This window comes from Protomyctophum bolini (assembly GCF_963924005.1).
Source record: "Protomyctophum bolini genome assembly, chromosome: 1".
NCBI classification, from domain to species: domain Eukaryota; kingdom Metazoa; phylum Chordata; class Actinopteri; order Myctophiformes; family Myctophidae; genus Protomyctophum; species Protomyctophum bolini.
This window is the reverse complement of record NC_137862.1, coordinates 41,892,143-41,905,512: the sequence shown is the minus strand read 5'-3', so window position 1 is coordinate 41,905,512 and position 13,370 is coordinate 41,892,143. Positions and strand designations below refer to the sequence as shown.

Below are 13,370 nucleotides of genomic sequence, written 5' to 3'. Positions count from 1 at the left end.
TGTTGCCCATGTATAATATGCACAGTGGTATAAATATATACCTCTTCCTATACGATGTGCCACAGAACTATACAGTATATCTCACACCCAGAGCCGGGGCTGACTCAGCACTTTCTACTGCTCTTCTGGGAGAGTTGGGGGAGGAGTGAGTGCCATGAGAACTCTGCCACGGGAAAATAATTAGCAAAGTGGAGCTCTGCCCAAATGCCCTGGGCTAAATCTAACACCACTTCACATACAAACACATACAAATGCCCTGGGCTAAATCTAACACATACAAACAACAGCCATGAATCTATTCCTTTCCTTTTTTTTTTTCTCTCTTAATTTTCTCCTCTCTTCAAGCCCCGAGACCCTATACCCCAAACCTTAACACACCCTATACGGTATAGGGTGTGTTAGGGTTTGGGGTCTAGGCTATACCCCAAACCTTAACACACCCTATACCCCAAACCCAAACCGCAAGCACGACGCAACGCATGTCGGGAGCGACGAGTGATTTGCGCATGTTCGACTTTTGGTGTGTCAGATAAGCGTGCGCACCCCAAAAAGACAATGACAAAAAACAAGGGACCAGATTGACAGCATACTTGTTTTTTGTTTTGTTTTGCTTCTTCTCCACCACAGAGAGATCATTCTCACCATCAAGTGTTGTTGTGTGTTTTTAGGGGCGATCACTGCTGCTGCCAGAGAGGAAATAGTTTGAAAGCAAAAGAAAATGGATTTTGTTTTCCAAGCTCCATAAGCTCCAGAGATTTCTCTGACCTATACTATATGTCCTGGTGCAGGTTAGAAGCATGAAAACTGAGGATTTTATACTGAGTACCCTAATCTCTTTTAATTTAGTTTTAGTCACATTTCAGTCACCTGGAATTTTAGTCCACAGTTGATTTAGTGGACTAAAATGTGTTTTGGCGGGCCTTGTTGGCGTCATAATGGCTGATTTCACACTTGTTGAAAATAACTGATCTACAAGCTCACAACGCGCCGCATCGCTTGCTATTTCCAGCGTGCAACCAAGGGTACAATTACTTTCTTGTGTCTTTTACTTATACTCGACGTTGACGAAATTGTCAATATATTTAGTCTTAGTTTTAGTCATCATATATATAACTTATAGTTTTCATGTAGTTTCCATTTCGTTTTCGTCAGTGAAAAAAGGTAGTTGACGAATTTCATATGGTCATATGGTATTTAGTCGACGATATCAACACTGGAGAGAGGGAGTCTCTGCTGTAGTGTAGCCTGTAGAGAGAGCGGTGGTGGTGCGTTGGGTTCAGCTTGGTGCACGGCTGTGACGTATATACTGTACCGTAGCCCAGCTGGCTGTACATGGATATCTATATTTTTAACCTTAAAGCCACGGTGTCTTTTTGGTCACTGCAGATATCCAAATATAGCCCACTCCTCCTCCTCCAACGGGGCTCCAGTTTCTCACTCCTTTCCGAGAGCTCGGCAGGTGGAGAGAGGAGGAGGAGGAGGAGGAGGAGGAGGAGGAGGAGGAGCAGGAGGAGCGACAGCACTCCGTCATAGAAGGAGCAGGAGCCAGCAGTGCAGGGCCCAAATTAGCCATTGGGCCGGTGGGGCCGTGCATGGCCCAGGCAGGGGCCCTTATTGGCTCTCAGGGGCCCTTCTGGGAAATTGGACCGCACGGTGCTGGGTTTGAGGCCGTAAAAAAGGCTCCTGGGGCCCTTAATTTATATTTTTTCACGCAAACATATACCACGCAAACATACCAAAAGTAAAAGTATATAGGCTACTTATTGTGCAGGACGCCCCAGTTAAAGTTTTCAAATGTGAAAACATTGTTTGAAAATAGCAGATCTACAAGCTGCACAATGTGTCACATCGCGACGCATTGTGAGCTTGTAGATCTGCTTTTTCAAATGGTCAAAATGTATATAGAGCTGAACTGGTTAATGTATGTTTTGTAATAATAATGTTAATACAAAATCTACAAAGTAACTAATTAAATGTAGTGGAGTAGTACAATATTCGGATCTGAGATGTAATGATGAGAACTGAGAAGTAAAATTATTGGAAATTGGAAAGTAATGGCAAGTAAAGTACAAATACCTCAAAATTGTACTTAAGTAGTACTCTCTCTCTCTCTCTCTCTTTCTCTCTCTCTCATTGATGAGACCATCCGGTGACTTTTGACCCATGGGGTTGGTGTGTGTGTGTGTGTGTGTGTGTGTGTGTGTGTGTGTGTGTGTGTGTGTGTGTGTGTGTGTGTGTGTGTGTGTGCGTGTGCGTGTGCGTGTGCGTGTGCGCGTGTGCGTGTGCGTGCGTGTGCGTGCGTGTGTGCGTGTGTGTGTGTGTGTGTGCGTGTGTGTGTGTGGGGGTAAATCTTGATTTGTCCTTTGTTGGGCACTACGGAGCGACTCTTCATGCGTGGCGCGACACAGCACGCACAATGAACAAACTATAAATCGCACTTCAAGTTGTTGTTGACACTATACTGGCGAGTGAACAATGTGTATATGAGGCTTGGGTTGTTTGTGTCCTACCCACGGGGGCCGTCCCGTCCGTCCATGGCTCTCCCTGTTCCACGCGGCCCTCCTCCTCCTCCTCCTCCTCTGTGTCATTAATTTCCCCCCTCCTCCCCCACGTGCCGACGGGTCAATCTGGATCGATTTCAGCTGCCCTGTAGCTCGCCCGAAGAGACCAACATCCTGGCACCTCGAAATAGAGCTCTCTGGGACAGAGGAGCTTCTTCTGCCCAGCACTTACTGTCCATATGACCACTGGGAAGTGGTCAGGGTGAGATGAGGATGCGCGGGCACACATGCACGTCGCACGTGCACACTTAATGTACAAGAAAGAAATCTGCAAGGCAACAAAAAGCATTCACACCAAAGCTGGTGTAATAACAGCCTCTGGGGTGGTGACAAGTGTGTGTTCATGGCTGGGTGCTGTCAGTGTGTGTGTGTGTGTGTGTGTGTGTGTGTGCGTGTGACTGTGTGTGTGTGGGTGACACCGTTTTAGCAAGCCGGGCCCCGAGAAGCCACAGTGCCCGTCACACAGCCACAGTCACGCAGTTACACGGCCATGCATGGGTGTTGGCCGGGCGCTTACAGCATGCTCCTGTCATCACACTACCACACACACACACACACACACACACACACACACACACACACACACACACACACACACACACACACACACACACACCTGGCACTTCATCTTTGTCAGCATAATATTCTGGGACCTTTTACTCCCTGCTGGGTACTGAACTCTCGCCCCCTCTCCCTTCGCCTGACGACGGGACCCCCTGGGGGGTGAGCCTGCCTGGTTGCCGTGCACGCCAGTCAGATCTGATGCATGCTCCAATGCTCCATGCATGTCGAACTCCTCTTTCTACCTCGTCACAATGTAAATACACCGCCAATGTCATCCTCGGTACAATCGCCTCTCTGAGGCTCCGCGCACGGATACCGGAGAACTCGCCAGTTTACCGGCTCGCCGCGTTTTAGTGCATTGTTTGACTTGACCTTCATTTAAATTGCATTGAGTTGAGAGAGAGAGAGAGAGAATAGTTGTTTAGAGTTTACACTAGATGAAGTAGGAATGCTAAAGTTTAAACACCAAAGTACCGAAACAATAATGTAATTGATTAGTGAACAATATCCTGAATTGGTAGGCCTATACTATATCATTGGTATTCACATACTCAACTTTTTATCATTATCTAGTTGACCATTTAATTCCACAATATAATTTGATCACTTTGGAAATAACTATAACATCTGTGGGTTTGCCATACTACACTGATGAAGACAGCATGCTAGCATAACGATGAAGACATTGATGAAGAATATTCGCGGCGGCGAGTTGGTAAACTGACGAGTTCTCCGGATACCCCGCGCACTGCTGGCGCTTAACCCATTTAGACCTGAGACCAGTTTTCTGAGAAAACCATATGTTTCTGTATCAGTGGTTCTCAAATGATGTGTCAAGGTTATATGTATTCGGCCACTGAAAATATGTTGTTCCAGGGACCTCCCAGTAGCAAGGATATGAGTTAAAAACGTTCGCTGTGAACAAATATATGTTCAAAGATTCGCACTCGCTTTCACAATTTTTCGAAAACAGCAGATCTACAAGCTATTTTTCAACAGCTAAAGTTAAAAAATAGTGGTTAAAGTGGTAAAAAGCTATACGTATGTGGCGACACATGACGTGTCCTCAGGTCTAAGGGCTAAGCAGCTCAGTCAGGCCCATGAGTCCCCAGGCAAGCACACACTGCTTGGGACCTGGCCCTCCGTCTCCATCGCTCAGCCTGTCCTCCCGGAGCTATACGTGGCCAGACTGCACCAGAGCAAAATGAAAAGGAAGTCTGACCGCGCAGCAGCTCTGCTCCACAGGGTTTTATTTATTTAAACACTGACGTTTCGGCCATCATCAGGTGTGGTGGTAACAGGCTAGCTTTAATGATCTTAAATCCCCTTTTATTTTAGTAATAGTACAACGTAAACATTACAGAGGCTTTAGTTGTCACTGTACAATACTTAAATACTTAAATATAGTTATGATGTTGCACACTTGCATGCCTAAAATTGCTGATATTTGCCGCCCTCGTTGAAAACAATTTCAAACTCCCGCTTAATACACAAACTCTCCTCCAGGCTGCATGAACAGTGCTCGAGTGCTCACTTTTCTGCCCCCTCAATGTCGTAACTCTGTCTTACTCTATGGCTCAGCCCCCCCCCCCCCTTCATTGTTTATATTGGGCGACCATGTGCGGGCGAGAAAGGGGGCACCTAATTCACTGCAATGACGGAGGGGAGGAGAGTAAGAGCACTTAAAACACTTCATCTAAAGATGATTTGTCCTTGTCTTCTCTGACGGCTTTTTGTCCCCCCCCTGAAGTTAAGTGGAGCTGGAGCCCCGCCAGCTATACTGATCCCATGCCCCACTTAGACACCAGCAGTAATCAGGGTAAAGAACTGGATCCTAAAGCATGCAACACACACACACACACACACACACACACACACACACACACGCACACGTACACACACGCACGCACACACGCATGCACACACATTCCCACTGTGGGTATAACGTATATAGTCTATAAAAGTGGTTCTCAAAGGACCCCAATGTGGGGGTCCTTGAGGCCAATTTAGTTCATAATTGAGAACCCTAAACATGATTAACCACTTTGAAAATAGCCAAATCTACAAGCTCACCCATTGTGCTGCGAGGCTTGTAGATCTGCATTCTTAGTTGGCACTTGGCACTAAGTATTTTCAGACGGGGGTCCACGGGCAAGTACAGATTCATTTCGGGGGTCCATGGAGAAAGAAAGTATGAGAAGCAAAGATCTATAAAGTATGGGCTCTAATCTAACCCAACCTACTCACATCCATACACCTGAGTTCTATATAGCCTACTATTACAGTAGTTGTCACACACCAAAAATAGCAAGCTCGCAATGCTGTGAACTTGTAGATCTGCTATGTTCGGTGTGTGGTGGATTGAGTGCTATAATATAAAGTCACGAGTGATGATCTCATCCTCCAAACATGGAATGATTGATCAGTGATGATCCCATCCTCCAAACATGGAATGATTGATCAGTGATGATCCCATCCTCTGAACATGGAATGATTGATCAGTGATGATCCCATCCTCTGAACATGGAATGATTGATCAGTGATGATCCCATCCTCTGAACATGGAATGATTGATCAGTGATGATCCCATCCTCTGAACATGGAATGATTGATCAGTGATGATCCCATCCTCCAAACATGGAATGATTGATCAGTGATGATCCCATCCTCTGAACATGGAATGATTGATCAGTGATGATCCCATCCTCTGAACATGGAATGATTGATCAGTGATGATCCCATCCTCCAAACATGGAATGATTGATCAGTGATGATCCCATCCTCTGAACATGGAATGATTGATCAGTGATGATCCCATCCTCCAAACATGGAATGATTGATCAGTGATGATCCCATCCTCCAAACATGGAATGATTGATCAGTGGAAGCATTTGGTTGTATTGTACATTATATACGCTACAGTGTTCCCCTCCTCCTCCCAACGCTGGTCTCTGTATATGCGTTTCACTACAGTAAAAAGATCAAATCTGAACCTGTGCACATGCAGTGAAATCCTAAGTCTTAATTAAACTCCTGCAAAGGTCCATTATTTGTAGCCTACACTTTTACTGCGTAGGGGCATGCAGGCTCTGAATGGATTAATGTCTGACGCATTCCGATGGCAGAGCAGATATTCAAGAGAGACTCACTACTTTTTTCTTCTTTTTTTAAAGCGTGACATTTTAAGGCGTTATTTTTTTTATATATATTCCTTTATTTCTACTAAAGGGAATAGTGCATATAGAAGATGGGGATAGATGTTAGTCGTTACACAAATAATTGCTCTCAATCCTCCTTTCTACGACCCACCACTAGACGTACTGTATATGTGGTGTCTGGTGTACAGAGACCCGTCCTGCCCTCTGCCTGTAGGTATTTCCTGTCTGGGAGGTTTTGTCTGAGAGTGTCAACCTCAGTGTTGGGCTTTGCTGCACCGTCTGATGTCGCACAGCCGGAGATGATGACGGGACAACTTTTCAATGTGTCTACAAACTGCAACCGACAAAATCCTACTCGTTACACCCCTTCATATCCATGTTGCTCTACTAGTGGTTTCATTAGTGACAAATGAGCTGTGTACAGTAGACTGTATTAACCCATTCTGACCTGAGATCAGATTCTAAAAATGTCTGTTTGAAAATGAAAATGAAAGCTATGTTTCTATGTGAGTCGTTCTTCGATTTTTCAAAAAATAGCTAAAGCATAACGTAATGCAAACATTAAAAGGGGTTCCCGCCCAAAATGGGTTGCTTTCCATGTACTTTATTATTAGATTGAACTTGTTCCAGCAAATGAACAAACTGTGAATTCATATTCAACTATAATGTTTTTTTTCTTCTCGTTTTCCATAAATCATTTGAGATCAACTTATTCCGGATATACAATTAGAATGAGAAACACAGAAAGAGAGAGAAAGGCAATGAGTGAGAGTCAGGAATACGATTAAGTCTTATTTTCTTTACCTGAAGGAGCGGGCACGGAGGAACGGGGCTGGAAATCACAGATGCAGGAATTTTCTGGAAGACCTGAAAGAGTAGACATATAACATTGGACAAAAACATGAATGGATAAATGCATGTATAGATGCATTTCACTCTATTTCTGTTTCTTGTCTGTGTGCCTCTCACTCCTTCATTTTCATTTACTTGCACTTACACGCACGCACTTGCACGCACGCACGCACACACGCACACACACGCACACACACATGCACACAGAGAGACAAGGCAAATGCATTCTGAGCAACATTCTCTCCCATCTCGTCTGTCTGGTGAAATGCATGTATCATAGAAAACATTTGATGTGGAGGGAAATGTAGAAATTTGCATGCAAATAGAGTCTATGGGCACAGAACGCATGCATCAAAACATTCTAACCACCGGAGACGCAACTTCAATATCTGCCCTTTGTTGTCACTGAGAAAAGGAAGAATGCGTCGTTTTAAGGCTTTTTTCACATTTTCCTTTTCACCGAATCATGCCGTCATGTCATGAAATTAATTTATTTAAAAAGGGGTGGATTTTGCCATGCATTAAAAGAGGGTAAGAATTGTGCGCGTGCACACGAACGAAACCAAAGGAGTGAGGATATCTGTAAACAACACCCCCCACACACACACGCACACACACTCGCACACATGCACGCACGTGTCACGCACACACGGATGTACGCATGCACACACACCAACGCATCACAAAGACATCACAGACGAACAATCATATATAAATGTTCTCTCTCACACGCACACACACACGCACACACACACACACACACACACACACACACACACACACACACACACACACACACACACACACGCACACACACACACACACACACACACACACACACACGCCCCTGCCACTATACCTTTGCTTATAGCTATTTGCATTTGCATTCATTTATTACGTAACACACAACCAGTTTGTTTTATTTAAATTGTTAATTAAGAACATGCACAAGTTGCTTGTTGGGTAAGCTGTACTGATGCATTTCTCCTTGTTTGAGTTACCTGACTGTTTCCTGGAATGGCAAAAGATGGGTCTGGGACCAGAGGACCAGGGATTGGGATTTGCTTGGTCGATGTTTAGTTAGTTATGCGTGCTGTCCTCCCCTGCGTGTATTTATTGGTTTGGTCCACCACTATAAGTCAGTGCATGGATCCTGATCCAGGGGGATCTCTTTTCTCTCTCTTTTTTATATGGATGGACAGTTTTTTTCCCCCCCAGTTATATGGATGTTTTTTTGGGGGGTGTCCCCCAGTATGTGTGTTTTTTTGGGGGGTCCCCCAGTTATATGGGTGTCACGGCTGGGGCGTCACGGCTTGAAAGGTGTGGGAACACTTGATATAAATCTCTCTCCTGTCATATTATTATGTCTGTTAGTGTCGTTAAAGGTTATTTTTCAGCAGAGTTGTGTTCTGTTGACCTCTTTAGGGGCCCTACTGTATATATGACTTGTTTGGTTGAATATTTTGTCAGTCATTTGTATGTCTTGAATGAAACAAACCTTTGAGTTGCCTAATGCTTTGACTATACTTGATCCCTCACAGCAGGCACTATAAGCAAAGTGTATTGCTTTTCAGTCATCTACATACTTAATGCAGAATAAGTGTACAAAATGAAACACACGAGCACAAATATAAAGTGTGTGTGTGTGTGTGTGTGTGTGTGTGTGTGTGTGTGTGTGTGTGTGTGTGTGTGTGTGTGTGTGTGTGTGTGTGTGCGTGGGCATGCGCGTGCGTGTGCGTGTGCGTGTGTGTGTGTGTGTGTGTGTAGGGGAGGCAGGGGTTCCAGAAGAATGGAAAGAGAGGGATGCAAAAGGAGGGACAGAGGTTACCTTGCTTGGTTGAGAGGTCAATACACGCTTGACTTGAGGTGATGGTGGTACTGGAGTGAATGTGTGCGTGCGTGCGTGCGTGCGTGCGTGCGTGCATGCGCATGTATGTGGCATGTGTCATCTTGCATGCATGTGTGTCTCACTCTCACAAAAGAAAAACCTTGCTTAACGTTGACATACAATTTGTAAAAAGAAATCAAGTGATGCCAGTCTGACTGACTGACTCCCCATACTGCGTGTGGAACTGGAAAATGACAGTGGTGGAAACACACCTCTTCTTCCTCGCACTGCAGTGGAGAAAATCTTAAATTATCGGCATTTCAAATAAATGCCACATAACTCAATTTTACAGAGAGAGAGTGCTCACGCACACACACACACACACACACACACACACACACACACACACACACACACACACACACACACACACACACACACACATGCTGCAGGGAAACAGCAGCGATGCAGGCAGGCTGACGATGTTAAGACCACAGCAGCACATAAAGTGCACTGCTTCTAAATCACTGCTTCTCAAACAGTGGGTTGGGACCCATTTGTGGGTCACATTGTTATGGGTCCCCATATTTTATTTTTCCTAAATTTGATTTATTATTATTATTATTATTATTTCAAAACTGTTTTCAAAAAACATTCCACCCTCCCCCAAAGAAGCAAAAGATTATAAATTATAAACGAAAAATGCAATGTTTTTTTTCTCTCAGTAACTTCATGAAGAAATACAAGACAATTATCTAAACAGAAGGAAATAGAACAAAAGAAGGAGTGAAAATATAGCCGATCTACAAGCTCACAATGTGGCGCGAAGCCACGCGTTGTGAGCTTGTATATCGGCTATATTTTCACTAGTTTGGCTCCTGCTGGAGAATGTCTCATTTCTGTTTTCTGGGGTCAAATTTCCGTTTTGGGTCACATGCAGGCTAAAAGGTTTGGGAACCACCGATAGTCTAAGTCATACATGGGCAACTGGCGGCCCGCGGGTCACATGCGGCCACCTACTTAATGTGGCCCTCAGATTAATTTCTGATACAATTGATTTCAGCTGTTACAATTCCAAACATGCAAACATGACCCGCTTTAATTACTTACAGTCTAAATTAGTAGCTTGCTGAGTAGTATTACAAATAATGTTATTGTCTTTTTTATGTCCAATATATTTGTATTTAGTTAAAATGACTTTTCAGGATTTTGAACTTGTAGATCGGCTATTTTTGCTACGACATGCATGCAATGTGGCCCCTCTGGAGTGAGTGTGGAAATATAATGGCCCTCTCCATCATCAAAGTTGCCCACCCCTGTTCTAAGTCATACTGTGTGCAAAATGCTACAGTCTCACCCAAACACGGTGAAATAACACGGAATTGCAATTCCGTATATACATATACAAAACACTTTTTCCGCTATTTTTCTTGCTCCCTATTTAAATTCAACGAGACCATTGGAGAGCTCCATGGTCCCTTTGCTTTCTGTCCATTTTGCAGACATATAAAATAACCCCGACGAGTCCCAACCACCTCGTTATCAACTAACATGACCTGAAGCCAGACTCTCTAACGACAACACCGGCACCACGCTCTGGAGGCCAGCTTGAAGCAGCTCTTCCACTTTACGCCACGTTGAAATGGGAGTGAAAAGAGCTAAATATATTCCCTGATGAACTAAATGCTCCGGAATTCTCCTACATACAATCGTACATGTTCGTACCAAAAGTTTTACACCAAATATGAAACGGTTTAGCCTCGAAAATCACCTTTTAACATTGGCCCGGTTGCTAGGCAACACCTCCGTCACCGCCAGCACCAGGATCTTTGCACACGGCCCCCATAGACCTCCGTTCAAAGTATAGGATTTTCAATGCACTTCTTCTCTGGGGCTATAGCAGAGGATGCTCTCCAATGCCTTTAAATTCATATCCACGACCACACCAACTGCCACCCTCCAAGCGGTGGCAGTTGTACACTAATGCTTGATTTATATATCTGTGTTGTGGGCCTGTGTCGTGCATTGAGAATAGATCTATATATCTGTGTTGTGGTCCTGTGTGCATTGAGAATAGATCTATATATCTGTGTTGTGGTCCTGTGTGCATTGAGAATAGATCTAGATTCTATATATCTGTGTTGTGCTCCTGTGTCGTGCATTGAGAATAGATCTATATATCTGTGTTGTGGTCCTGTGTCGTGCATTGAGAATAGATCTATATATCTGTGTTGTGGGCCTGTGTCGTGCATTGAGAATAGATCTATATATCTGTGTTGTGGTCCTGTGTCGTGCATTGAGAATAGATCTATATATCTGTGTTGTGGTCCTGTGTCGTGCATTAGAATAGATCTATATATCTGTGTTGTGGTCCTGTGTCGTGCATTAGAATAGATCTATATATCTGTGTTGTGGGCCTGTGTCGTGTATTGAGAATAGATCTATATATCTGTGTTGTGGGCCTGTGTCGTGCATTGAGAATAGATCTATATATCTGTGTTGTGGGCCTGTGTCGTGCATTGATAATAGATCTATATATCTGTGTTGTGGTCCTGTGTCCACATTGAGAATAGATCTATATATCTGTGTTGTGGTCCTGTATGCATTGAGAATAGATCTATATATCTGTGTTGTGGTCCTGTGTCGTGCATTGAGAATAGATCTATATATCTGTGTTGTGGTCCTGTGTCCACATTGAGAATAGATCTATATATCTGTGTTGTGGGCCTGTGTCGTGCATTGAGAATAGATCTATATATCTGTGTTGTGGTCCTGTGTCCACATTGAGAATAGATCTATATATCTGTGTTGTGGGCCTGTGTCGTGCATTGAGAATAGATCTATATATCTGTGTTGTGGTCCTGTGTCATTGAGAATAGATCTATATATCTGTGTTGTGGGCCTGTGTCATTGAGAATAGATCTATATATCTGTGTTGTGGGCCTGTGTCGTGCATTAGAATAGATCTATATATCTGTGTTGTGGTCCTGTGTCATTGAGAATAGATCTATATATCTGTGTTGTGGGCCTGTGTCGTGCATTAGAATAGATCTATATATCTGTGTTGTGGTCCTGTGTCCACATTGAGAATAGATCTATATATCTGTGTTGTGGTCCTGTGTGCATTGAGAATAGATCTATATATCTGTGTTGTGGTCGTGCATTGAGAATAGATCTATATATCTGTGTTGTGGTCCTGTGTCGTGCATTAGAATAGATCTATATATCTGTGTTGTGGTCGTGCATTGAGAATAGATCTATATATCTGTGTTGTGGTGCATTGAGAATAGATCTATATATCTGTGTTGTGGGCCTGTGTCATTGAGAATAGATCTATATATCTGTGTTGTGGGCCTGTGTCGTGCATTGAGAATAGATCTATATATCTGTGTTGTGGGCCTGTGTCGTGCATTAGAATAGATCTATATATCTGTGTTGTGGTCCTGTGTCGTGCATTGAGAATAGATCTATATATCTGTGTTGTGGGCCTGTGTCATTGAGAATAGATCTATATATCTGTGTTGTGGGCCTGTGTCGTGCATTGAGAATAGATCTATATATCTGTGTTGTGGGCCTGTGTCGTGCATTGAGAATAGATCTATATATCTGTGTTGTGGGCCTGTGTCATTGAGAATAGATCTATATATCTGTGTTGTGGTCCTGTGTCGTGCATTGAGAATAGATCTATATATCTGTGTTGTGGTCCTATGTGTCGTGCATTGAGAATAGCCGGCCTACAAGCTCAGCTATTCCTGATGCGTCACGTCATGTGCAACTAAGTATACATGAATCAGGCATTGAAAAGATATGCCAGGGACCCCCATAAGAGATTTCTATTATTCTATAACAGTGATTCTCAACCATTTTCATTCCAAGCACCCCCAGTTGAACATGCATTGGGCTACATACTGTAGAGCCGCCTTTTAATGGCATTTTTATCTCTGGGACCCCAATTTAGGTACTCCATTACAAGTAGGCTAAAAGTCCGGAATTCAAAATTGACTTGAGTAAAAAGTACAAAAGTATTGGTATAAAAATGTACTTAAAGTACAATAAGTAAAAATACTCATTAATGCAGAATGCCTAGTCTCGCAAGATTTCAACTGTATACGAATCATTTGAAAATAGCCGATCTACAAGCTCACAATGCTCTGCATAGCGCCGCATTGTGAGTTTGTAGACTTTACCCATTTAGACCTGAGGCCGATTCTTAAAAAGAAAAGTCTTCTAAATCCTTAGAACAGTTTTCTGAAAAACCTATGTTTCTATGTCAGTGTAAAGGACCCCCAGAATTATCTGTATTTGGCTGCGGACCCCCATCTGAAAATATGCTGTTCCAGGGACCCCCCATGCAGAAGCAAAGATTTGAGTTAAAAACGTTCGCTCTGAAAGAATATATATATTCAG

General features: G+C 43.5%; 1 protein-coding gene across 1 annotated transcript in view; it reads right to left on the bottom strand.

The window, feature by feature from the left end:
• The window catches only part of mafa (MAF bZIP transcription factor a), a 129,509-nt gene that overhangs the window by 107,088 nt on the left and 9,051 nt on the right, over positions 1–13,370 (bottom strand). The window contains exon 2 of the mRNA XM_080764268.1: positions 7,088–7,150. Coding sequence (XP_080620394.1) covers positions 7,123–7,150 — 28 coding nt within the window. The 3' untranslated portion in view covers positions 7,088–7,122. The remainder of the gene's footprint in view (positions 1–7,087; positions 7,151–13,370) is intronic.